This window comes from Prionailurus viverrinus, chromosome D1 (assembly GCF_022837055.1).
Source record: "Prionailurus viverrinus isolate Anna chromosome D1, UM_Priviv_1.0, whole genome shotgun sequence".
Taxonomy (NCBI): domain Eukaryota; kingdom Metazoa; phylum Chordata; class Mammalia; order Carnivora; family Felidae; genus Prionailurus; species Prionailurus viverrinus.
Window position 1 is genome coordinate 22,510,403 of NC_062570.1, and position 24,979 is coordinate 22,535,381.

The 24,979-nt window shown below is 50.3% G+C and overlaps 1 protein-coding gene across 18 annotated transcripts in view; it reads left to right on the forward strand.

Moving 5' to 3' along the window:
* PKNOX2 (PBX/knotted 1 homeobox 2) overlaps positions 1–24,979 on the forward strand; it is a 318,577-nt gene that overhangs the window by 239,954 nt on the left and 53,644 nt on the right. For 17 of the 18 annotated variants that reach the window (XR_007156113.1, XM_047876879.1, XM_047876872.1 and 14 more), the window contains one exon: positions 14,781–14,920. Coding sequence is in view for 17 of the 18 variants with exons in the window: in XM_047876879.1 (XP_047732835.1) it covers positions 14,781–14,920 (140 nt within the window). In the remaining variant the exon portion in view is untranslated. Of the gene's footprint in view, positions 1–4,744; positions 4,860–14,780; positions 14,921–24,979 lie in introns of those variants that run through there. The other variant, XM_047876886.1, reaches the window with a different exon arrangement.

A 24,979-nucleotide genomic window follows, 5' to 3' on the forward strand; every position in this document is an offset into this window, starting at 1 on the left:
CTTCAGATCAGTGCTTCCCCCGTGCGCACATTTCTCCACACATAGTTTTCTGGAGACTCTGAGTTAGTTATGTGCTGGGCTGTCACAGACGCCTCCATTCTCTGACCTTTACCTTCACTTTCTCCTATTTTCTCTACCTTGGTCCCTCAAGTCAGTATTAGTTCATTTGGTGTTAATTGAGTATCTGTAATATGAAATGTGGCCAGCTAGAACATTCATTCATTCATTCAACAAACAGGCAGTGAGAGCCTACTGTGTGCCCGGCAGTCCTTCTCATGCTTGACCTAGCAGCTGGTCTTTGCTCTGTCTGATGTCCTTTGCTCCTTAGCATTTCACACACGGCCGTTTTGAGGGGCCACGTGGAAGATCTGTGCAGTGTGAAAAGGATATTAAGGTGCAGATGCAGGGGGGCAGGCTTTTGCTCACATTAGGTCCTATGACCCTGACACCCCCAGCCTAGTGTGAGCATATAATGGCTGCTCAATCCATCCCTGTCGCCCCCTCTTGCCCCAGGAAATCACCACATTACAGAATATCCAGCGTGTGGACCGCCACTGACTCCTCTCCCCCTTGAAAATCCAAAAGCACTCGTCGTTCCCTGACCTTTGAGCACACGTCCTATTGTCCCCATCCCTGTTCTAACATGTCAACGCCATGCTCCTTCCTGGGCTCTCCCCAGCCTAGCCTTATATGCAGCAAACCCTCTGCCCATGTCATTAGCTTTCCACGAATGACCGTAGGCTCGGACTTGGCATTTACATGGTCCTCTATTTGAAAACTTCCAGGTGTGTGACACTATGTCCAGCCTTCCCCTCCATAGTCAGAATGAAGTACAGGAGGCCTGGGCTGTAGGGACCCAGGCACCTAGGGGTCATAACGGGGGACGAGCCTCATTCTCCCTCAGTGGACACAGACCGCATCCTCTCGTCTGCTCAGGCAGTGTTGGGGATCCTTGGGGCACTGATAAAGGGGCAGGAACTTTGGCTCTGTTTCTTTTGTCATTGGATACTGCTCTCCTAGCTCCACAGTAGAAATGGGGAGTGGACACAGGCCACTTCCTGTATTTAGCCAGTGGTGGGTGCAGAGGACTGCGTACACAAGGCTCAGGGACAGACGACGCAGGGCCAAGAGCTCAGAGAGCATTGAACTGGCATAGCTTGTGGCTGCTGCCTCCCTCCCGCCCACCCCACGCCTGCAGGGGCAGCTGGGAGAAGTTTGGGTTTGGTGCGGATTAGCCAGAGAGCAGCAGCAGGACCCATGTTGTCTAAGCATGCTGATCCAGGTGTAGTTAAGAACAGGAGCCTGATTTAACTCTCAGCACACAGTCGAGAACTAATACATCCCAGCTGCTGGGGGAGGTGATAGATGTGGGGCTGCAGCTCCTAGGCACTCGGCCCCCCGGAAGCCACCATTGAGCAGCCTTTTGAGGGAGGAACAGAGGCTTCAGCTCCCCGTCTAGAGCCTCAGAGTAGAAGCCCTGTGTGCGGACTGTCCCAAGGCTCTCCTCTCTGAGGAGCCACCAGAACTTCGCCATTGAATATATAGTTATAGCAAAGGAATAGATTGCCCTGAGGAAGCCACACATCTATTTGTAATCCCAAGCAAGGTCCAGGAAAGAAGTGTCTGACCGGAAGTGTCAGTGTCCATGGTAAAGTGACCAAGCCGAAGTCTGGGGTCCTTATGGCCTTAGCTAGTCCACTGGGGAGTGGGAGTAGTCAGGGCAGAGATGGAATGGATGGGATGGAGGAGGTGAATGAGACCCCCAGGACAAAGACCTCTGACTCACGGGGAAAGGCACTTCTCTCCAGAGAGAGCTAGACTTTCATGTCAGTTGGCTTTGGGAGGCGGGGGGGGGGGGGGGGGTCCCTTCTCCACACTCTCTGGGGGCTTCTGGAAGTGACTCCCACATAGGAATGACTTCAGTGTGAGTCTTCTGCTGGGGAACTTGCTCTGACCCTCCTACTGTCTTCCCTTTGTGCTGTCAAGAGGCTGAGCCCAGCTCCTCAGGGGACGCCCCGCTCCACTGCCCTCCTAAAGCTCATTATCCTAGAGAACCAACTGTTCTTTGACACTCAATGTCCTCAGGAAAGACAGGCCTAATAGGAACATGGGTCAGGCACACAGGGGAGTCACTTCCAAAATTGGGCTCTCTGGAAAGGGACTCTCCACTTCCTCCTATTCCTTTAGGTCTCATCCCATTACTTCTGGACCTGGTATGACTTGTTTCCTCAAGGCCTGGACAGATGAGCACATCTCTCTATCACCTCCTTGGAAACCCAGTTTCTTCTACAGGCAAAAATGGACAGTCTCTGATACGAAGTCCCCAAAATGAAAAAGGAAGCGAGAAGCAGAGCCCTTCCTCTGAGACCCACGCAATCGTTTTAATAATGTTCCCGTTGTGCTAAGGGCTAGCAATACTGAGCATAATCTATTCAAATGCACAGGAGAATCTCACTTTGGAAAATTAGGAATCTGCATTAAAAAATTCCCAAGCCCCGGACCTTCTTTATAATAAATTAGAATTTTTTTTTCAAGGCAAGTTCTTAACTTGGCAATTTCATTTTTGAAGTTTGGGGAATAAAGTTATTAAAAATGAGGGAGGTTTTTTTTTTTTCTTCCCATTTCAGGAGAGAACCATTAATGGTTATGGCCCCATGCTATCTGGGCACAAGCCAAGTGGTATGATGGCCAAGCAGCTTCTGGCCCCGTAGTTCCGTCTCAGTCCATCCTGGGGAAACTGTGATTGCTTGTAAAGATGTCACTCTGTGTTTATTGTGCACTAAACGCAGACCATAAGTTTGAAAGATGCAAAACCAACAACCCACTGAAACCCTTCCTGTGGCCTGCTTCCTCCTTCTGGTGGCTTCTGCTTAACTCTGTTAGAGCCGCAGCGCCCTCTATTGTCTAGCTACAGTACTTCGATTCCAGCATCATGTCACTGAGTCCTTGATCCTCACTTTATGCCCTGAGAGGTAGGGGCAAGTCACTGGGGACTGTAGATTTCTACAGTGATTGTTTAATGAAAACATTGTCTCCAGGGAGACGTGGCTATGAGCTAGGTGTGTGGTCCCCCTGTTCGGTACATGCTGTTAATTCCTACATCACTCTTTTTCCCTCTTCTGCATCTCTGCAACAGCCAGCCTGGCCATCTGTCACCTGGACTTTCCCAACCCCCTCCTCCCGCTGCCCCAACCCACTGCCACCCCACACCCCAATCTTAATGGAACTCTAAAAGTTGTGTTCTCTACTCTTCTCCCCTCCCAGCAAGTCTCCCCCACCCCCTCCCAACCCCCGAATCTTCAAGGTAACACAATCACCTTCTCATTCCTTCTGGGCATATACCCTTCATTCACGTATTCTGTCTTCACCTCTGAACATCATTCAAGTTCTTCTACTTCCTGTAACACTCCACACGCAATATCCACACCAAGCAAAATTCTCCCTTCTGCAGTTCCATCGGCAAATTCAGGAAACCATTCGGATTTAACCATGAAAGGAGTAGCTTCCCTCCCTCACCTTACCCACACACACCAACCCCTGCTATCAGCAACCTCCCCCCACTCTTCCTCAAACACAGACACATACCTACCGTTCCACAAATATCTTTGCCCTTGGCTTATAGGCAAGACAAATATTTTATCTGGTCTATTTGTGTATGTATTCAATGTTTAGTATTCCTCTGTCTGCATGTCCCCGGCGTGTCGGGCTACATGAGCATTTGACCAGAAAGCAGACATCCTGGCAGGTCCCGGTCTGTCCCACTAGGCACAGCCCCCTGTGGATGTGGGCACTCAGTTAGCACTTTAGGAACAAACTGGTATGTAGGTAGCATGACTTGATGATGGGTGATATTAAAAATGTTTTGGCCATTCACCCGGGATTAGTGACCAGAGGGAGGCAAGGCAGGCCAAGTCAGAACTCTTCGATCAGGACCAGTATGGGAAGCTCATTTCAGAAGGAAGTCAAGCATGTGCTTGGGACCCTTTGGCATAAGCTGCGTTCCTCCGTCCCCTTCCATCCTCCTGCCGTCCCCGGAGTGAGGAGACTGGTGCTCAGGCCCCAGAAGACTGTGCGTGGAGATCTGGGGTCAGAAAGATGCTGTCTCACCTTTCCTTCAAGAGGAAGGCTAAGGCCAGGCCAGGCAAGACCCGCCTCTCTTGCCCCCCCCACCCAACCCCCCCAGGTACCTTCTTTCCCTCCCTCTCAGAGCACCGTTCCTACTGTTCCTACTCCGGGCAGAGCTAGGGGAGCTGACATCCTGGGGAAGCTGGATGGGCTTTGATCAGTCATTAGGATCCCCATGCTGGTTTCATTAGCTGGAGGCAGAGGGGGTGGCTGGGGCCCCTGGCTGTGAATGGCCCCCATCCAGGCCATGCAGCTGTGACGGGCAGCGCGGAGTTCAGATGTTTTCACACTTTCCATTCCTCTCATCTCTTTAAGGGCTGGAGCCCCCTGCCTTGCAGGGCCCTCTGCTCAGCTGCCTGTGAAACACATTCACTTTGCAGCAATAGAGTTAATTCAGCAGCTTTGAAAGTCCCCCTAAGCCTTTTCTGTGGTTGTGATTGACGGCTCCCTCTGCCCCTGGGGGCAACACCCCAGGGACCATATGGGTGACCTGCCTTCCCTTGCTTTGACTCATCAAAATGGACTCTTCTCTTTCTTTTTTATTTTTTACTGGGTCTTTCTTCTCTTTGTGCACAGTGACCTCTCTCCCTGGCCTGCTTGGGCCACCCATGTTTTTAAACCGGACATGTCCCCAAACTCCAACTCACTCAAGACCTTCATTCCTCATTGTGGAAAAGGCAAAGCAGCCTACAGGTCTGACCAGGCGGGCCTTTGTGTCCCCGACTTAGGAGATGGTAAGCATGCAATAGGACTTCTAAGCTTGTGAAGAAATGCTCCACTGGTCTTGTGTAGGTTTTTTATTTGATGAACTTATACCTCGATTCTGACATTTACCAAAAGCACAGAGATTTGATTGTCTATCCTCTCACCTCCAAGCAGGAGATGAGTGCCCCAGACAGCTACAAAAATAGTTAATGGCCCAAGTACACAAAGCTTAAAATAAATCAGGGAACAGGTGATCAAAGTCTGCAGCGGACCTGAGGAGCACTTGAACTTACTTTGCCTCCCTTTCCTGTGTGATTTTCTAGGAGCTGGGGTGTCTACATTGCCTAGAGAGAGGGGGATGGGTGAGCAAGGCCCCAGGGGTGCTTACTGTCCCTGGAGTTTGTGGTCTGGAGAAGTGGGATGACTCCACGTGGCAGAAATTCAGGAATCCTAGGCCTTGGCCCAGCTGCACTGCTGGTGAATTACACACATTTAGGCCAGTCATTTCAGTAAGATTTCTTTCATCCACACATCCATTCAATAAATACTGAGAGCTTCCTGTGATCTTGCAGAACTTGTGCTAAATACTGGAGATACGAAATGAATAGTTCCTGCCCTAATGGAGCTTATAGTCCATTTTGGCCCTTGGTTTCGGCATCGGTAAAATGGGAATAACTGTGCCCTCCCTGCCTCACAGGATTGTTGAAAGTGTGGGCATGAAAAGCAGAGTGCTCTTTCCCGGCCTCTCTTCCTCCATGACCCTGACATTGATTTTTCACTCATTCTCTTCTGTACATCTTCAGTAGCCAAGATTGCATTGAACTTTAATTCCTTTTTATTAGGAATATGATAGGAATATCAAATATTTGTTTCTAGCTGTAAACACACCCCCTTGCACACAAATGCACACACACACACACACACACGCACACACACACAGGCACATACCTAGCACACAGAGGCACACACACACTGAGATTCTGATATACCCACTAACTATACTGGAAATCACTGGTTTGGGACTGTCATATAGGTGAGGGTTCTCCAGAGATGGATGGGAAGGGTGGGGAGCAGACAGTTGCCAGGAAAGTGCCCAAGTGCCCTTTCAGATTTAAGTTCACAGCCTTCCTCCTATTAGCCACATGTCAGTAACACCCCAGAAGTGCAGACAGGGCCAGTGAACATTTTACAAGACTCGTTTTATAAACCACTACCTACAAACCCTTTTAAAACTAATGAATTAACTAAGACCCCTCATTTTGCACCACAGAGGCAATTTTTCTGTGGTTTGTTCTATTCAGTCGGCCCTGGGATCAGAATGTAGGTGACCTAGGCCTGCTGTTCCAGGAGCCCCTTCAAGTTAAATTGGTCTGGCCTGGGTCTGCTTTCAGATCGTCCCCCCCCTTCTCCCCCCCTCCCCCAGTTCTGACTGGGTCAGGGGACGGTTAGAGGAGCCCTTGCCAACCCTGAACCTTTTAACACCTCCCTCGCACTCATTCTCTCGCTCAGTCTGTCATTCAGTCGTTTAACAAACACACTGGGAGCCTACTGGGAGCCAGTCATGGTAATGGGAGCTAGGAAACCAGTCCACTCAGGAAGACAGACCATTAAGGGCCCCCAAGTGTTACAGGCGTTAAGGTTCAAAGCATACACAGATGAGCCGAGTGTCCAGGCTACCTAGGTCTGGGGGCTGTGGAGTATTGGAAAGGCTTCTGGGGAGACTTAATGCTCCAGCTGAGTCCTGAAAGAGGGGTAGGTTTACATATAGTTGGGAGGGAGGGAGGGAGGCCAGGGAAACGTGGACATTTCCTGCTGAGGCAGCTGGGAGAGCAAAGGCATGAGGATGTAAATCATCGGGCATGTTCAGGCAACCCTACATGGTAGGGTCTGATCAGGGTACAGCGTAAGGAAAGGGGGCTGTACTGGAGACAAGACCAGGGTCAGCGAGCATGCCCGGGCCTGGAGTACCCTGTGGGCTGTGCCCTTCCCACAAAAACATCATTTTTTGGCCTTGCCCCCTGCTGCTTCCCACCTATTGGGGCCAAATCCGATGTTTACCAAATAGCTTCAAGCCCTGACCTCCTCCCAGGTCCTTGGACTCTCTCCTGGTTGTGAGGGAACCAGATCCTGCCCTGCCAGCTTGCCCGGGCACCGCAGAGAGTGCCAGCTCCCGGGCAAGCCCAGCCCAGCCCAGCCCTGCTGGCACCCCAGCGGCCCCTAGTGGGCCAGGCGCGTGCAGCCCCCCCCCCCCCCCCCCCCCCCCCCCCCCCCCCGGCTCACCACAGCACAGTGCTTCTGTGGCCTGGTGGGGCAGGTACTGGGAATGGGCAACTCCCACCTTGCCCGGGTCAGGTGTAAGGCTCAGAAGAGGGGCTTTCCTCTTTGGAGGGGTGTTCCTGCTGAGTCACGCTGAGAAGGTGCAGGCCTAGGTTGTCCAGGGTTGGAACAAAGGACTCTGTGAGAGATTCCTGGGTGTCGGAGACACAAAGAGCACGTGGGGGGAAAGGGCATATGTAGGGTGACACGGGAAGCGTGGGTGCTGAGGTGTCCGGGGCAGGATATGGGCAGGGAGTGGAGTTTGGATTCAGAGAGAAGACTAGCAAAAAGGAATCATAAACATGCTTGGAAACCAAGGTTTACTGAGTATCCACCATGTGCATTTCACCCTCACGTATGGCTTCCCTGTAGCCCTGGGAAATGAGATTATTAGCTCCATTTGTCCCTGATGGAGAAACCGAGGCTCAGAGAAACTGAGTCAGTCACCCAAGGTGACATAGCTGATGAAGAGTGATGTCTCCTTCCACAACACCATGGCCCCCTCTCCCTGCGCCTGAACCCAAGCCTGCCCCACTCCCCCGGGTGCTTACAAGAGAGCAGGTTCCTTCTACAGGGTCAGGACCCCCTCCCCCTCCAGGTAGCCCGTGGTACAGAAGCAACAGAGGCCAACACTGAGGGTGGGCTGCAGATTGTGGATTATATTAATGATAACTACCATACGCTATTAAGTGCCAGCTGCTTTGCACACATTATCTCATTTAATTCCAACAACACTGCACCTTTATTACTCTCATTTTATAGATGAGGGCCCTGGAACAGAAAGGTTGAGTAACTTGCCCAAGTCACACAGGCAGAGAGTCAAGTCCAAAGTAAATGCTCATGCCAGTACATCACACCATGTCCCATGATCTCCAGCCCTGGGTGGGATGCCTGCTGCTCCCAAACAATATGCAGGCACGAACTGTGACTTCTCTTTTGTGGCCTGAGGCATTCAGTGTCAAGAAAGTAAACCTGCAGCTAAAAAGGTATAATTTGATCAGAAGCCTATCTACTCCACACCAGTCATGCCTGCATTCAATAGATATTTTGGATACTCTCGCTGTCAAACACTGAGGCTACAATTGTAAACCGAGAAGACATAGCCCATGCCCTGCAGGGTCCTACTGTCTAGTTGATGACAGAGGCAAATAAGCACAGGCGGCTAAATCGTGTGCTTGGGGCCTTGGGAACACAGGGCAGATGGGCCTGACTGTCGCCAGGGCTCAGCTAGCGTCCACTAAAGGAGGCAGCAAACCTCATGACAGTGGTGACTGGTGGGAGGTAGGAAGCATCACCACCGGTTCACAGATGAGGAAACTGAGGCCCTGAAAGGTAAAGTTACGTGTGCAAGGTTGGCCAGTGGTGGGTGGCAAAGGTGGGATTCAGTGCTGCTTGATGCCAGTGTCTCCTGTGGGGTGCTGGAAGGACTCCGGTGTCGTCCCTCGTCCTGAGTCCCCCTCCCCACCTCCCAGGAGCAAAAGAGAGAAGCCCTGAATGGAAGCTGGCAGCTGGCAGTGATGGAAGGCTTGTAGCCCGTGGGATCAGGCTTCTCCATCTCTAGGTCACTGTGACCTACGTCACAGGTCCTTCCTCTGCAGCCTCCCAGGAACGTGAACTCAATAGCACTGAGCCACCTTCAATTCATGAACCACCCATACCTTCCTGCTTGGGCTCCACACAGAAGGACTGTTTCTGGGATGACCCATGACTAGTGTTTGGGGAATGACTTGTGTATGGGAGGCCTCTTGGGTGTTGTGGAGAAGCTGGACCGCAATGGGGACAAGTAGCTGCATGGGAGACCCACCAGCATGGCTGAGAGGTGACACTTCAGCCCATTTTTGGCTCCCTTCCTTTCTGTCCCGTTTGTCACTTGATAGGGAAGCAGGGGGGTCTGCCCATTCTCCTCTTCAAAGAAAAAAAAACTCTTAGTTCTTGCCCTAACAGTTCGTGTAAACTGTGATTTCTAGCAATTTCTTCACCTCTGTGGGCTTCAATTTTCTCATGGAAAATGAGAATGACACTAACTTATTGCACAGGATGATGGTTGGACATGAAAGCCTATAGAGGTATTTTATTAGCTCATTAGAACATAAGTGCCACTCTCCTCCTACAGTTGGGAAAGGGTGGTGCTTAGCAGAAATGAAAGCATGGATGGGCGTTCCAGTGTCCATGAGGGCAACGGGAGCAGGTAGGGGAGAGGAGCTTCTCAAGTCGTCAGCACCTCTCAAATCACACCATGGAGCATCTCCTACTCATTTTCATGGTCAGACTAGATGGTCAGAGAAGCTGACAGGTTTGCCTGCACATTTTGCCTTCCCATATACGCAGTTTGCAAATGTCAACTCATCCCAGTCCATTTTCGGATGGGGGCGGGGCTCGTGAACTTTCATCTCAAGGTGTTTCAGACCAAGAATCTGGGCCCTTCCGCCCCAAGCTTAAGGCAGGGCCAGTTCTGGCTGAATGATGGAGAGAGGTCCAGTGGTTATAGCTTTTATGGAAGGAAAGAGCATGGAGTGGTGGCCTCAGGGTGTTTGCCCCAAGAAAAGGACTCTAAGGTGAACCCTAGAACCCTGTGTGGGCTCTCACAGCACCCCATCTCTTGCTGCCCCCCTTTCCTGGCCATTAGTCATTGCCCTGTTCTCTTGATTACTCCTCACAGCCTGTGTGGTATTATCCCTTTTTTAAAAAACATTTTTCTAAAGCTTATTTCTTTATTTTGAGAGAGACAGAGACAGTGCAAGTGAGGGAGGGGCAGAGAGAGGGAGAGAGAGAATTCCAAGCAGGCTCCACACTGTGAGTGCAGAGTGGGCTTGAACTCACGAAACTGTGAGATCATGATGTGAGCTGAAACCAAGAGTCAGGCCCTTGACTGAGGGAGCCACCCCGGCGTCCCTCCCTTGCTTTTTACATATAGGAAAACCAAGAGTCAAAGAGGTCAGGAAACTTGCCCCCCAACAGGTAGCTAATCATTGACAGAGGAGCTTCAAACCCAGGCTCTCAGATTCCCTGCTCCTTCTACTCACTGAGACCTTTCTGATCTTCGAGAAAACTCTCAAGATATTGTTCAACTTTGCCTCTCCTTCTCTGTGCTCAGTTCTCCTTGTCGAAAAGGGACTGTCCTTGTGTCTGGGCAAAGCCATACCCACACCCTGTTTGCCACCAAGGCAGAAGTTCCAGAGTTCTCTGAAGCCTCCTTGTAGAAAGGTTCAGAGTCTGGAGTGGCCGGTCCTGGAACCAGCTGTAAACATGCCAAGTGGCCACGTGGAGTGTGTATCACTAGTTTTTTTACATGCCAGACAGAGGAGAACCGGACAAAGTTACTTGGAGAGAATGCCTGACACTAGGTGTCCTAGTAAATAGCTGACAGCCAGTTCGGGGAGGGGCCCTGACTTGTAGCATTTGCCAATTTCCATGGTGTAAATGCTCAACCAGGCCACTTTCGAGCCACCGATATGATATCAACCAGCTTGCAAAAGTCCAGAAGATTTAACAGTTGGCTTTCACCAGCCAGAACCAGGGAGCTCCAGCATGTCATGTCACGTAATGACCCTGCCCTACCCCTGGTCCCTCCAGCCTCTCCCCTGCTCCTGCTCTGGGTGTGCTACCCAGGAACCTCCCAGAACCTCCACGGTGGCACCCCCTCCTCCAGGCCCTGAGGCAGCTGCTGGGGGGCTGCTCCTTTGGAGCTCCAGTTCTTGGGAAATGGAAGTCTCTGGATAGAAAAGGGGATCTATTTGGAGGTAAACACTCATTCTCCAAACCTGGAGAAATGCAGTTTACTGACTTGGCCCCCAGGAGCTAAATAAATCTGAATTATTGTCCCGCTCAGAGTAGATCTGTTCTCTTCTGCCCCCACCCCGCAACCCTCCCTGAGCCCCAGGAACTGCCTCTCAACTGGGGCCTCCTGGGATGCCAGCAAGTGACTGCCTTTGATTTATTCTCATTCTCTGCTTCCCTCCGTAACCCAGCAGTCTTGCCTAGAAAGGGGAGGTGAGAAGAAAAGGAGTATCTCCCCTCATCCCTCTCTCTCTCTTAGCTCATCTTCATGGAGGTCCTCTGTGGATTCCTTCAAGGACACGAGGAAATGCACCCTTAGTGGGCAAGGCAGAGCCATACCAGCCGTCCCTACACTTCACCCCTAAACAAGCTCCGTGGACATAGCTGTGCCTTGCTTTAGAAAAGAAGCTCATTTTGGAAATCGGGTGTTTAATGACAACAACCACCCTGCCATCTTGGGAGCCCTTCAGAGTTTCCCAAGCACTCCCACATTCTGTACACCATCTCATCTGAGCCTCTCGTCAGCCCCATGCAGCCGGTGGTGATTGGTAGAGTTCCCCGATGTGTCTGAGCCTGTCAGGGTGGGGACTTCAGAGGCCACCCAGCTGGAGCCTCCAGTCCCCTCCACAGGGGACCAGCTGATCAGTCTCCACTTGGCCACTGGCTGCGGCAGTGGAAACTCACGCCTCCTGGATGCAGCCCATTCCGGCCTCAAAATGCTCAGGGGCTTGGAAACGTATTACTTGGGTTGAGCCCAAATCTGTCTCTGTGTGATACAGATTGAATGCATTGTTTTGTCGTTTGACCCTTTGGGAGCACGCAGAGCAAAGCTGATGTAATCGAATCCCTTGTGCCGATATTCAAAGGGTGCTCTCGTGTCTCATCTCCCCTGTCCCTCAAATCTTCCTTACATATCCCAGATTCAAATATTCCTCCCACGACACAGTGCAGAATGCCTCCACCAGCCTGATCTATCCTCTGAGTGCATTCTCCTCCACTGGTTTCAGCAGAGACGAATGAGACTAGAGGCTTTATGTGAGTCATGCTTCTGTTAATGCATCCTCAGATAGCGTCAGGTTAGGTTGCTTGTCTTGGTTTTTTTGACAGACACATTACACTTTGGATGTATGAGCCTTCTGTCAACTCAAACACTGCTGTTAAACCGTGTCTCTCCTGTTCTGCACTTATATTATTGATTTTTTTTTTTTTTGGCTCAAGTGTTAAAAGTGTTACATTCCAACTTAGTAGATGCAAATTAATCTCATTAGACTTAGCCTGTGGCCAAAATCTGTAAAGATCTTTTGGATCTCAGTCTCATGTCACCTATAAATTTGCTGAGCATTTCTTCAGACACCCTCTAAATCACCGATAAAAATATTGAAAAAGAGGGCTAAGGAGAAAGCAGGTGGCACTATCCTAGAAGCCTTCCTCAAGCGGACATCTATCCTTTAAATGTCATCCTCTGGGTATAGCTTACTAATCCACACAGTTGTCCACCGGTCACAGCTCTCAGTGTCTTCCTCAAGGGTGTCATGGTGTCATGGGAGGTGCCTTGTTGAGGTCATTGACATGTCTGTATGTTTTCCTTACCTGCCAGCATAGTCATTATGTTAAATCCAGAAACTGAGTTCCATGAGAACAGGCACTCATCCTCAGGACCTCAGTGCCTACCTAGCACGGTGCCAAGGACGTTGCCAACGACTCAGGAAATATTTGAAGAAATGACTGCTTACATTAGTGGATGAAAGAAACTGGCCCAGATCAAAGCGAAGATTAGCAGTATTTAGTTTTTCTGATTCCACCTTCTTTCTCTATTTTGAAAACTGGAACATTTGTTTCTACTTTCATCCTTATAGCACCTCTTTAATACTTATGGATCCTAGGGGCGCCTGGGTGGCTCAGTCAGTTAAGCATCTGACTTTGGCTCAGGTCATGATCCTGCGGTTCGTGGGTTCAAGCCCACGTCTGAGCTGTCAGCACAGAGCCTGGAGCCTGCTTCGGATTCTGTGTCTCCCTCTCTCTCTCTGCCCCTCCCTGATTCATGCTCTGTTTGTCTCTCTCTCAAAAATAAATAAACATTAAAAAAAAAACTCCTAATAATGCTATGTGAACTTAAAAAAAAAATACTTATGGATCCTAAAATGACATCAAATGGCTTACTGATGAGAAAATAAGAGTTCAGGAAAAACAACGGATTTGCCCAAGGTCAAAGGCTAATAATGGGAGACAGCAGGATTCAAGCCATTGTCTGCTGGCTTAAAGGTATGAGGATGCTATGTCTAGCCTCTGATGCTGAGTTTGGGTGAGTCCCCCCAGTTCATCCAACAATGAGAAGGGTGTTTCTTCCTAACAAAAAATGATGGGGAGCCAGTACAATAAAGCAGATATGTGTCTTTTAAGACATGAAAGATCTCATTCACCACCTGTCATTCATTAATTCATTGATTCAACAAATATTTATTGAGTATCTACCAGTGCCAGGCTATGCTGGGCCCTAGAAGTACAACTGCTAATCAAGCCCTCTTTGAGCTTAAGTTAGTTGGGAGTGGAAGAGAAAATCACTAAGCAAGTAGATATATAGTATCTGATCATAGAAAGGCCTATGGAATGAAGCAGAGTATGGGCATAGGAAGGGACAGAGGGGCTCTATTTCACTCTGAAGACGTGACATCCAAGCAGAGATCTTGAGAAAATGAGACAGCAAAAGCAAATGTCTTGGGGATAGCAACAGCATTAGCAACGATGTGCCTGTGTTGACAGGAAAACTATACTTTTTCTTCCAAAAAGCAGGGACCTAGATCATATGATGAGTATTCCAGCTATAAAACATCTGATTCTTTTAAGATGTAGTCATTCATTCATTCATTCATTCATTTTCTCAACAGAGGCTAAGCACATACTCTGTGTCAATTGGATGCTATGGATGAAGGTGTAAACAAGGCTTCAGTGGGGAAGTCAGACAAGTGTATCAGGCCCAACAACACTGGTGCTATGGACAGGCTGGCAGAAAAGAATAGTTGAGGCATGTCACCATTCATGACATTTTAGGGATCCATTTTACTAGAGAGAATATATTATAAAAGCATTAAACTCTGTAAGGGTGGTTATCAAAAAAATGTAAGCCATCTCATAGTTTCTTAAAATTTTATATAGAAAGCCCAACATATAACATTAAAAGGAGTCGCTCTGATTGGCACAAAATTTGGGGCCTGGGGATACCTTCAAAAACATTACATAGGACGAAAATCACGGCCCTAAATATTTGTTACGGCTGAGAACAAAAATCTGTCCAGTGTCCACTAAAACCTGCTTATCTCCAAACACCGAGGTAGACCAAATTTGGGGACCCATTCAATGATCAATCAAAGCCATTAAAACAGTTACTCCTGTCTTGGGTTAAACGGAGTAAACTTCCACCCAAATGAGAACTGATTCAGCTATTTTTTTTTTCCTGCTCTTCAAAGTCATGAAATCAACTTACTACTGCCCAGTCCAGCCCAAATGACTCATAAGCACAATTTAAAGGGTTCATCATTTTGGCTTTTTCTGCTTCTTGGCAGAGGTCACCACCCTAATTTGCATTAAGAAGAATCAGTCGTCTCTTCTAAAGAGTGCTGATGCACCACCTGGTTTTGTAGGCTCCTAAATTATTCTCTAAAATGTTCTCACCTAGGGAATGCTTCCTTCTCACTGTGGCACGCAAACAAATGGATGCTGGTTGCACACCCACCGTTCCCTTGCCCACCTTCTCTTGTTCACACACACGCCACAGGCCAGGGCGGGCCTCCCAATTCCAGCTGGGGAACCGGCTGTCCTGGCCATACTAACCTGTCCCCTTCCCTTTTTTCTCTCTGCAGATGACAGCAACTGCTCAGGCACCCTCTAAGACCCAGGCTGTCCACATCTCCGCACCCTCAGCTGCTGCCAGCACGCCTGTGCCCAGTGCCCCCATTGACCCCCAGGCCCAGCTGGAGGCTGACAAGCGAGCTGTGTACAGGTAGGAGACACTTCAGCTGTGTTGAAAGCCCCCGCCCCAGTCAGCCTCCGGCCCAGCTCAGCCCTGGGAGAAGAGAATGCAGGCCAGTGGGTGGGTGCATAAAGACAATGCCCAACAGCTGCTCTCACCGTCTTCTCTCTCAAATCCATCTGGACATCCCTCAGCTGGCCCATGTGGATTGACGCTAGCTTCCTGGGATTGTCTGGTGAGGGCCAAGAGGGCCCGGGCAGCATCTTCCTGGAGGATCCTTTTCTCATCCCAGCTGGGGATTGAGCCCTCTTGAGCATCAGAAACCCTCCGCTCAGCAAACTGCCACCTTGAGAGGCTCTCCTCGCGTGTCCGCCATTGTGCCTTCACTCCAGCAAGCCCAGGGGACATCTGCTGGTCCCGTCTAGGACTTGGCATTACACAAACTTTAATATGCCTGAAAATCACTGGGAGAGCTTATTAAAATCCGTATTTCTGGGCTCCATGCTCAGAAATGCTGAATCAGTAGGTCAAGCTATAGGAAGAGGAATATGAATTTTTAAAAAGCATTCCAGGTAGATCTAATGCAGCAGGTCCTTTTTTGATCCATGATTGTCTTTGTTTCGTAGCAAGAGGCGTGGTGTGTGGCTGCGTATGTTCTGGCACCCTCCTTCCAGAGGGGGAGTGTGCTGAGAGCCGGCAGCTGAGAGCAGGGCCAGGCCCTGAATGTTGCGGAGGCTGGGAGGGGCCCAGGGCCTGTCTGGTTTGTCCATGTGGTTGAGAAGATGCAGTCCTCTGAGAGCCACCCTGGCAGGGATGTTAGTCATTGTCTTTCTGTGGGGCGCCCACACGGCTAGAAAAGACGCCCAAGTCAGCACTCAATATGGAGGTGACACCCTAGCACACGCTCACTTGTGTGAGCACATACATTCACGTGTACCAGCAAACGCGTCTTACCTGTGTCTGGACACACACTGCAGCAGGTGCCGGTATCGTCACATGGGGAACAATCCAGCCAAGATGAATGGGAAGAAGATTGATTCCTTCCTCACTCCTCCCCACGGTGACAATGCTTTTATGGTAATGGTGGTAATTATTGCTGTTATTATCATTACCACTGGCATTATTTTTAGTTACTCAGATGAGCCGAGTGCCTCTAATGCCAACACGGAGTCCAGAGCAGTGAGCCCTGATCCATAGGTCCCGCCACGAGGGTCTTTCCCAGCCTTGCTGGAAGAATAAATCACCATGCCTGTGCCCCGCTCTGCCCAGTGCACTGGCCAGGCCCTGCTGCCTTCCAGGAAAGAACTCTGCTTTGGACCCCAAAGAACTCCCACATCTGGTCATGGTACCTGTCAGAGAGACTGGACACTCCTGTCCTCCTGTCTCTCCTTCCTTCACACTCTTGTATTGAACCCTTACTATTAATATGTGGAGGCGCTGAGCTGGACTCCCAGCGAAAGAGGGTAAACTATCAAAGCAAACGCATCTCTGTTCCCCATCTCTCCGGGAACAGATAGATAGGCAGATGAGAAACCAACACAGTGTGGTCAGAGCTTTAACAGAGAAGGCTTTACCGAGGAGACAATATTTGAGCTTGATCTTAAAGGCTGGTGAGAGTCCACCAGGAGAAATGGGCTGGAGTAGAGCCTTCCAGACAGAGCAGAACCTCTGTGCTCCCAGAATGGCCAGTGGCCAGAGCATCTGGGTGTGGGGAGATGAGGCTTCACAACCACCTGGAAATTAAACTTCGAGGTGGGCTTGTGCTTTTGGGGTGAACATGAGAAGGGAGAGTACCATGGCGTCTGAAAACCACCTGATGGTCTGATGGCTTGGGGGTTAGAGCCATCATACTCCATGTAGATCATTGCTACCCATAGTATGGCCCAGGGGCTAACAGCACTGTATCCCCTGGGAGTTCTTGAGAGACGCAGACTCTTGGTCCCACTCACACCACGTGATCTGTGTGCATCATCCTGGGCACCTTCACAGACAGGGGACCTGTGGTGAGCACAGATCATAGTCTAGAAAGACCCCTGGTTCGTGATACAACAGAAAGTTTCTGGACACCCAGGCTTGAGTCCCAGCTCCTTTTGTGTACTAATCTCCGTGAGCTTGAGTTTCATGACAGAAGCTAACCAGTAGGTTCAGTAAGATTGTTGAGACAGCTCATGTAAGCACCTGGTGCTGTGGCCCTTCCCAAGATCTCAGGCTCATTTCCCACCCAGGCCAACCTGCAGGAGATGTGGGTCACCTCTCCCGTGGGAGCTGTTCATCATGATGTCACTTGAAACATAAAAGCCCAGACGGTCCTCCAACCAACGCTTCTTCCTGCTCACCTTCACACCTGAGCTTTACCTTCTCCCACCGGGCTGAACCCTCAGCAGCCCTCAGCCTTTGCCCAAATTGTCTCTGCAGCTGTCTGACCGTGAAGAAGGAATCCCAGGTTGGTTGCCACCAATTGCCCAGACAAACATGGCCACCCGGCATCTCAGGACAACCAAGAGAGCTGACACCAGCACCTTCGCCCGGCTTTTCTCCGCAGTCCCTCCTGCCCAGGGGCCCGGGGTTTTCTCCCACAACCACACCTCTCCCATTAATACCAGCTGTTCTCTCTACAGCCATTGCAGGATGACCGGGGAGGGAGCTCAGCCTCCTGAAGGGTCGGGTAATTTTAATTAGATTTGCCTGCCTTGGGGCAGCCTGGCTGCTCCAAAGCACATCAGGGAGTCAGCATTTTATGTCAATAAATGTAACAAGACTTTTCAATTCAGATTAGTGCCCAGCGCCGACTTCTGGGAGACCCCACTGTGGCCCCTCCCAAAACCACAGATGAAGGAAGGGTGGAGGGAGCCCCTTTCTGACCAGGCCCCTGCAGGGTGGCAGGGGGACAGTGTGACAAAAAGGAGGGGTGTGCCTGTGAGCCCTTGGAGCGTCCAATGCCCCTGAGGTTCTATTTGTGTATAAGGACGTGTTAATGAAATGTATTGGTTCCTTCTGATGTGGAAAGTGTGTGTGTGTGTGTGTGTGTGTGTGTGTGTGTGCGCGCGCGTGTAGTGGGGGAGAGGGGAGGCAGTCTGTCTTTAATTGGATCATACCAGAGCATCATCTGGGCTAATCAGCAAGGCAACCAGGAGCTCCCGCTCAGATTAATGATTGCAGTCTAATCCGAGCAGATCCCATGATTGGATGCACATCGCGGGTAATTGTGTTTGTGGCCCAAGAGCAGTGCTGAGAGGGGGTCTGAGGAGGGGAGGCCCTGTGCAGTGAGGACCACCGCAGGTTTGGACCTAGCTCAGTTCTCCCCTTCCCTAGTCCCCCACCTCAGCCCTGGGACTTACACCCAAGACGTTCAAACTTAGCTTGGACCGCCCCACTCCACCCCTCCATGCGGATGGACAGTGTTAGGTGCTGTCCAGAACCTGGTGGTTAGATGGCCAGGCGTGCAGAGATAGGGCCAGGAGGGTGGGGTTAATCCAGCTTTCACTCTCCCTCCTCCCCTCCAGTCTCCTTCGCTCCCCTTTGAAGTGAGTGGGTTCCCATGGAAACCATGATGTCCTGGGGAGCAAGCAGAGTGGCAGAGAGCTAGGCCTGGCCAGGTGCGAGGTGGGGAGGAGGTCAGCTTTGCTGAGAAAGCTCTGCTAAGGCTAAGGTGCTGGTTCTCTCCCACAAGGCTGAAAAGCTCTCCAAGAACTGGGGAAGGGGCTCACCCAGTGCAGAAGTTACCTGCTATTGATAGGAAATGCCAGGCTGCAGGCTTGAGCAGTGAGGAAGTGGCAGGGGCAGGGTGCTTTGCTTCTGCACTTAAAATGCTGGAGAATCGAGATGCTGTGCAGGTGGAGAGGGTGGCTGACTGCTATCCACCCCCCCCCACACACACACACCCCCCGTATTTCTCCTCTGTGGCATGGCTCACAATTAAGTTGATTTCATCAACGGTATTTCTGTTTCCCCCACTAGATGGTTAACTCCATGAGGGCAGGGTCTATGTCTGTTTTATTCATCGACCTATCCCTGGCGCCCCATCCCATACCTTAGAGTCAGCAGCTTGGACAGAGTGTGTACTAGAGCTTGTTGAATGGGTTGATTAACTCAGGCGAGGCAGCACCTCATAAATACACCACAGTTCTAGGCTGGTGTGCTGGCTTATCGGGGGCGAGGCGATACAGAGCCCTGGTTCGTAGCATTTGCTGAATTCCACTGTGTAAATGCTCCCACCAGGGCCCACTTCAAACTACCAACACGATACCACTGACTAGAGTTGCAAAGAGGGGCTCCCATCTGGCTCTTGCCTGCCTCAAGTACAACCCCCATACAGGTAGGCAAGTTACAGGCCCAGAGTCTCTGATTTTAAACAGGTCGATACATCTTATAACCAATTCTTTGGAATGGTTTTATTTTTATTCATACCTTTAGCCACGAGCCCACACTTCTCTGTTGTCCTCATGGGCCTGTGCGGTCTACTCCTGGGTTCTAAATTTGAAATGTTCTCTCTTAATGAATTAACTACTTCACACAGTGCCCAGCACGAAGTAGGTGTTTGCAATTGTGATTTTTCACCGTTAACCCTGAGGCAGTGAATTTTCTCCTTCCTAGTTTCTACCCAGCACCGTCGTCTCTTCCCATCTGCTTGAGCAAAGCCCTGCCTTCACCCCCACACTCCCATCTTCTCCAAGTGGATTCCAGGCCCTTCCTGGTTTACCCATTAACAAAAATTCCTTCCTGGAAGCTTCAGAAACCCTGCATCAAACCAGGCTTCACCTCCTCTGCAGTGTCCCAGCTTCGAGAATCTTGACCTTGCCCTGTGGTGCTTCCAGGTCTTCAGGACAGCTCCATCCCCCTCCTCAACCACAGACTCAGAACTTCTAACCCGTGCGTGACTACCCCCCCCCCCCCCCAGCAGCTCATGCTGGACTCCATCTCTAGTTCAGTAAGAGCAATACACATTTCTAAAGCCCTGTCTGTGCTCCACTTCTTCCAGCCTCCTCCAGACCGGGTCCCTCTAGAATGCACACTCACTTGGGGAAGGATCGGAACAGGGCAGTGGCAGCGTTCGGATCGCTCTATTGTAAGAGACCATCCTTGTAAAGGTCACTGAGGCTCCGGGCTTGGTCCTGGCAGCCCTGGAGTTAGAGGTGTAAATGCAGGAGAATGGCCATGCTGGGCCGTGCCACGAGCCCTAGAAATAGAGTTGGTGATCACTAGCTTTGTCACCTTGGGTGAGTTAATCTCTCCGAGCCTCTGTTTTCTCAACTGTAAAAAAGAAAATAGTAATAGCTAGACTAAAATTAGAGAATACGGGATAATACCTGACACACAGATCAGTGTTTGCTGCGTGGGGTGGGGATGGGGTGAGATTGTTTGAAGCAAGAGGGGCCAGCATGTGTCCCCATGGCGTGTTCAGGATGGGAAGCCGTCTGGTGCATTCAGCGGGGTGGAATTCGGGGTTAGGAAATGGGCCTTTACATTTAGATCACCTGCGTTTACATTCTGGCACCGCCCTAGGCACTAAGCCTTTCTGGGCCTCGATTTCCTCATCTGTAAAACGGTATTATCTCTTCATCGGGGTTGTTGTGAGGAATCCATGAGAGAATGCACATTACGTATTTAGTAAAGAATCCCGCATTTGGGGAGTTCTCTGTAGATGTTAGCGGCTGTCAGATGTTTGGGGAAACGCAAGCAGGGGTTGGTCAGGCCAGAAGATGCTAGAAATGCTGAGAGGCGAGGCAGCCAGAGGCAGGACTGGAAAGGACCCCCCAGTCAAGAGGTGTCTATCTTGCAATTCAGTTAAATGTGTAGTGAGCTCTGCTATGTGTCAAGCGTCGTGTTAAGTTCCAAGAGGGGTTTTGAATAAAGAAGAGCCAGTCCAGGGAGTAGGAGAAAGATAGACATAGAGAGCGGCTCTAATAGAAACTTGGCACATAGTATGGACTCAAAAAGTAGTTGTGGAATTGACTGCGAGCCTTCTGACCACAGTGCAGTGTGGGAGAGTTGCACTGCTTTTCCCCAGGGAGGTGAAACCCAGGGGGAATGATAGCTGAGCTGGTAAATGGGGTGGGAGGGACCCCCGAGGGTTGGGGGCTGGACAGAGGGGCTGGGTCCTCTTGTGACTGTCCTCCTTAGCAGCTGCCTGGCCAGGAAGGACCCTGGGAACTGGCACGTCCTGATGAAGTGTTTTTGAGGGAAGGCTTCCACCTTGTGACCAAAGGGTGTCCTGGCTCCAGTGAGTTGACCCTGGGGCTTAACCCTATGCCTTCCCTGGCACTGTGCTTGGTCATTTCCGGAATGTGCTGGGCGAGGTGGCCTGAGAAAGATGTGGGAGAAGTTCAGCCATTCCAAGCAGAAAAGTCAGGGCCAGATGCTTCAGGCTAGGGCTTCTAGACTAGATGCCGGGAGCAGATGTTCCTGGCTGCATTCTGGGCTGGGCTCTCTGGGCTGGGGGCTCCAGCCGACTCCCTGCTCTTGGAAGCAGTTGGATTCACTGGCATCAGAGATAACATTTCAGTTGTTGACTATAGTCAGGGGAGCTATCCTGTTGGAGCCATAATCTGAAAGTAAAACCATGCTCAGTTCTCCCCGGGCACCAGGCAAAGCCTGTTCTCGGCCCCTCCTGCCGGCATCTGGAGGGCCCCCAGCCCACGCACGGCCTCTGCACATGCTGCTGGCAGGCACGGGGGCTGCAGCTGTCTGGTCCAGGGAGCAGGTGTGCCGTGTTGAGAGGCAGTGTGGATCCTGCTGCTTCCATAGCTCACCGGCCTGGCCCAGGCACAGCCGAGAAGTCCAGGTACCCCACCAAGATAAGGCACGCTGATAAGATATGAAGAGCCTGGAACCCACCGACTTTTACCCTCACAAGGTTGTGTTAGGATTAAAGGAGATAACCAGTGCTAACAGCCGACAGTGCTTGCCACGTAGAAGGCTCACGGTGAACGGTGGCTGCATTTGTGAGTAGTTACTGTGATACGTACTAGACTGGATCTGTCCCTCGTTTAAGGGGGAAGATAGCCAGCAATTGGGCCTCCTGCTGCTGTGAACCAGGTGGAGTAGAATAGGAGGAGGGCCGGCAGGCTGGGGCTTTGAGGGCTCATGTGGCCAGGGGCTTCTCACCAGGGCTGGACTGAGCCGATTTTGCCCTTCTTTTAAATTTTTAAAAAACGTCGGGGCGCCTGGGTGGCTCTGTTGGTTGAGCGTCCGACTTCGGCTCAGGTCACAAGCTCATGGTTTGTGAGTTTGAGCCCCGCGTCTGGCTCTGTGCTGTCAGCTCGGAGCCTGGAGCCTGCTAAGGATTCTGTGTCTCCCTCTCTCTGCCCCTCCCCCACTTGTGCTCTGTCTCTCTCTGTCTCTCAAAAATAAATAAATGTAAAAAAAAATTTTTTTAATTTTTTTAATGTTTATTTATTTATTTTGAGAGAGAACGTGAGTAAGCAGGGGCGAGGAGCAGAGGGAGAGGGAGAAAGAGAATCCCGAGCAGACTCTGTGCGGAGCATGGAGCTCGATCCCAAGAACCATGAGATTGTGACCCAAGCCGAAGTCAAGAGTAGGATGCTCAAGTGACTGAGCCACCCAGGCGCCCGTTGCCTTTCTTTTAACCATGACGCCACTCTCAGATTTTCTCAAGCCCTAGTCCATTTCATGGTCAGGTGGAGAGAACATAAGACTAAGCCTTCAGTCTCAATTCTTACTCTACCATTGGGCAAATCATTTAACCTCTTTAGATAAGCTTGTCCTACCTCACACGGTAGGCATCAGATGAGAAACTGAAAGAGCTGTAAAAATGTGGAAGCCCTCTCCAAACACACAGAAGTATTATTATCATGAGAGAAGATTCTTTTGGAAACTCCTTTGATAAGATGGAGATTCTCTTGTGCTGCAGTGATCTTGATGCTCAAAGGGTAAACATGGCAGGTCAGTTCTGTGACCCCAAGGACACATATGACTCAAGGACAGAAGAGAAAAAGAGAGAAAGGGGGGAGGAGGAAGTGATTCCGATAATGGTTCAAAAATAACAGATAGGAGGGGGGGAGCACAAAATTTGGAGTTTGGATTCCCAGATTTAAATCTCAACTCAGCCACTTACTAGCTTAATATCATTACTTCACCACAGTTTGCTAATTGGTGCAATGGGAATAAGAATATTGAGCATTTGAATGCAATAAGCACATGGAAACACTTTGTAACTTACAGAGGGCCACAAAGTGTGTGTGGGTGTGTGTTTAGTCATTGCCAGTGACCAAGGCAGAATGGACAGAGCGCCTTCCCCACAATACCCCTTCCCTTAGACTTTGTATGCTTGCTGGAGATCAATCTCTGGTGACTTGGACAGAAACTCTGACTGCTTCTCACTAGCTAACCTTGGGCAAGACACTTCCCTTTTCTGTGCCTGAGTCACCTCTCCGTAAAACGAAAGGGTTGAACATGGGATCCCCACAGATCTCAACTTTTAGGTGGTTTGTATTCCTGCCCTTGCAGACTAGCCTTTACAATCACTTTGTTGAGATTTCACATTTGTTATTATTATTATTTTTATTTTTAATGTGCCAGAAGGCAGGGGTGTGGGAGGTGGTGTCACGAAGGGATGGGGACGTAGCCGACTGTGGCCTGACCTGGGCCCCACCCTTGCCAAGAATGGACCTATCTGCCCACCTGGGGGAGGAGAGCCTGTTGGAGCCCAGGAACCCTAGCAGATGCGATTCCAATTTAGCAACAAGAAGAAGTCCTCTCCAAGGCAACCCAGGCGAACACACCACCCACTAGGCAGGACTAAAAATACACCCGCATGGTTTCAACGTCACACCTGAAGTAAAAATATATCCAACCAGGAGCTGCTGGCTCGTTCTCCCCCACCCCACTCTGCTCTCTCCATCTGGTGCCTTCGAGGGGAGGAGAAATGGAGGGCTGGGTGAGCTCTTCCTTCACACTAACCCCCCTCCCTCCAGGACCCCGCCAGCCCCCACCCCACACACACCCAGCAGAGCCCAAGGAAGGCAGGTCCTTTCGTAGCCATTGTAGCTAGAAGCTGCCAGATGGCAACGTTTCGTCTGAGTCTTGCTATAGAGATGAATTCTGAGCCCAAAAGAACCTTAGGATTGTGTCTTAGAACCTTCCTTCCCATAGTTCCTCTGTTCCCACTCATTAATTCACCAGATATTTATTGATCCTCTGTTGTGTGCCAGGCACTGTGCATGACCCTTGGGAATTCAAAAAGAGATCAGATGAGTTCGTGGACCAGAGCAGTTCACCACATAGTGAGGAAGACAGATCTGTGCACAAACAACTATAGTTAGTAGAATTTAATGAGTGTCATAAGGGAAATAAAAATAAATTCTTACTGGCAGTGCTTTTTTGGTTAAAAAAAAAAAAGAAGAAGAGGTTCTGAGTTCTGATAAATTGTACGTTGCCTCTCCTCCTCCTCTTTCTGTGCCTATTTGAATTGGCACGTGGGCTTGTTTTCTCTGCCAAATGAGTCAGTGGATATGGGAATAGAAATTTATTGGAGCCGATGGTGTCAATGTTGCTCTGAATAAAAAAGGTGCCCACACACCTTTCCAGGGAAGTGGAACAAGCATTAATTGATAGCTTACTAAGTGCCAGACGCTCTACGTGTTTCTTCATTTAATCCTTACCATAACCTGCGTGGTAGGTGATGCTATCCCTGTTTTATAAAGGAGGAAACTGGGGTTCAGAAAAATTCAGTAACTTGCCCCCAAAGGCATACCCACCGTCCCACTCTGAAATCTGTGCTTATCTCACACCACGGAGCTTCTCACCCTAGAGTGTGAGTGAGGTCAAGATACAAACCCCAAAACATTTCCCAGGATGGTTCAGAGGAAGCAATGGTTTTTCTCACTGGCGAGACCCGCCAGGAAGCCGTGGTACAGTGGGTGGTATCTTGAGATGGATTCTGAAGATTATTAGAAGGACAGGCAGAGACCCAGGAACCCAGTTGAGGTGATGGGAACAGCAGGAACGAAGGCTAGTGCTAGAAGTCCAGTTTCCCTGAGTCTGTGAAGGCGGTGAGTGAAAAGACAAGGGGGCCAGAGTGCACCTGCTGTCTGTCCAACAGCACATTCTCTGCTCAGTCTGTTGAGAAAA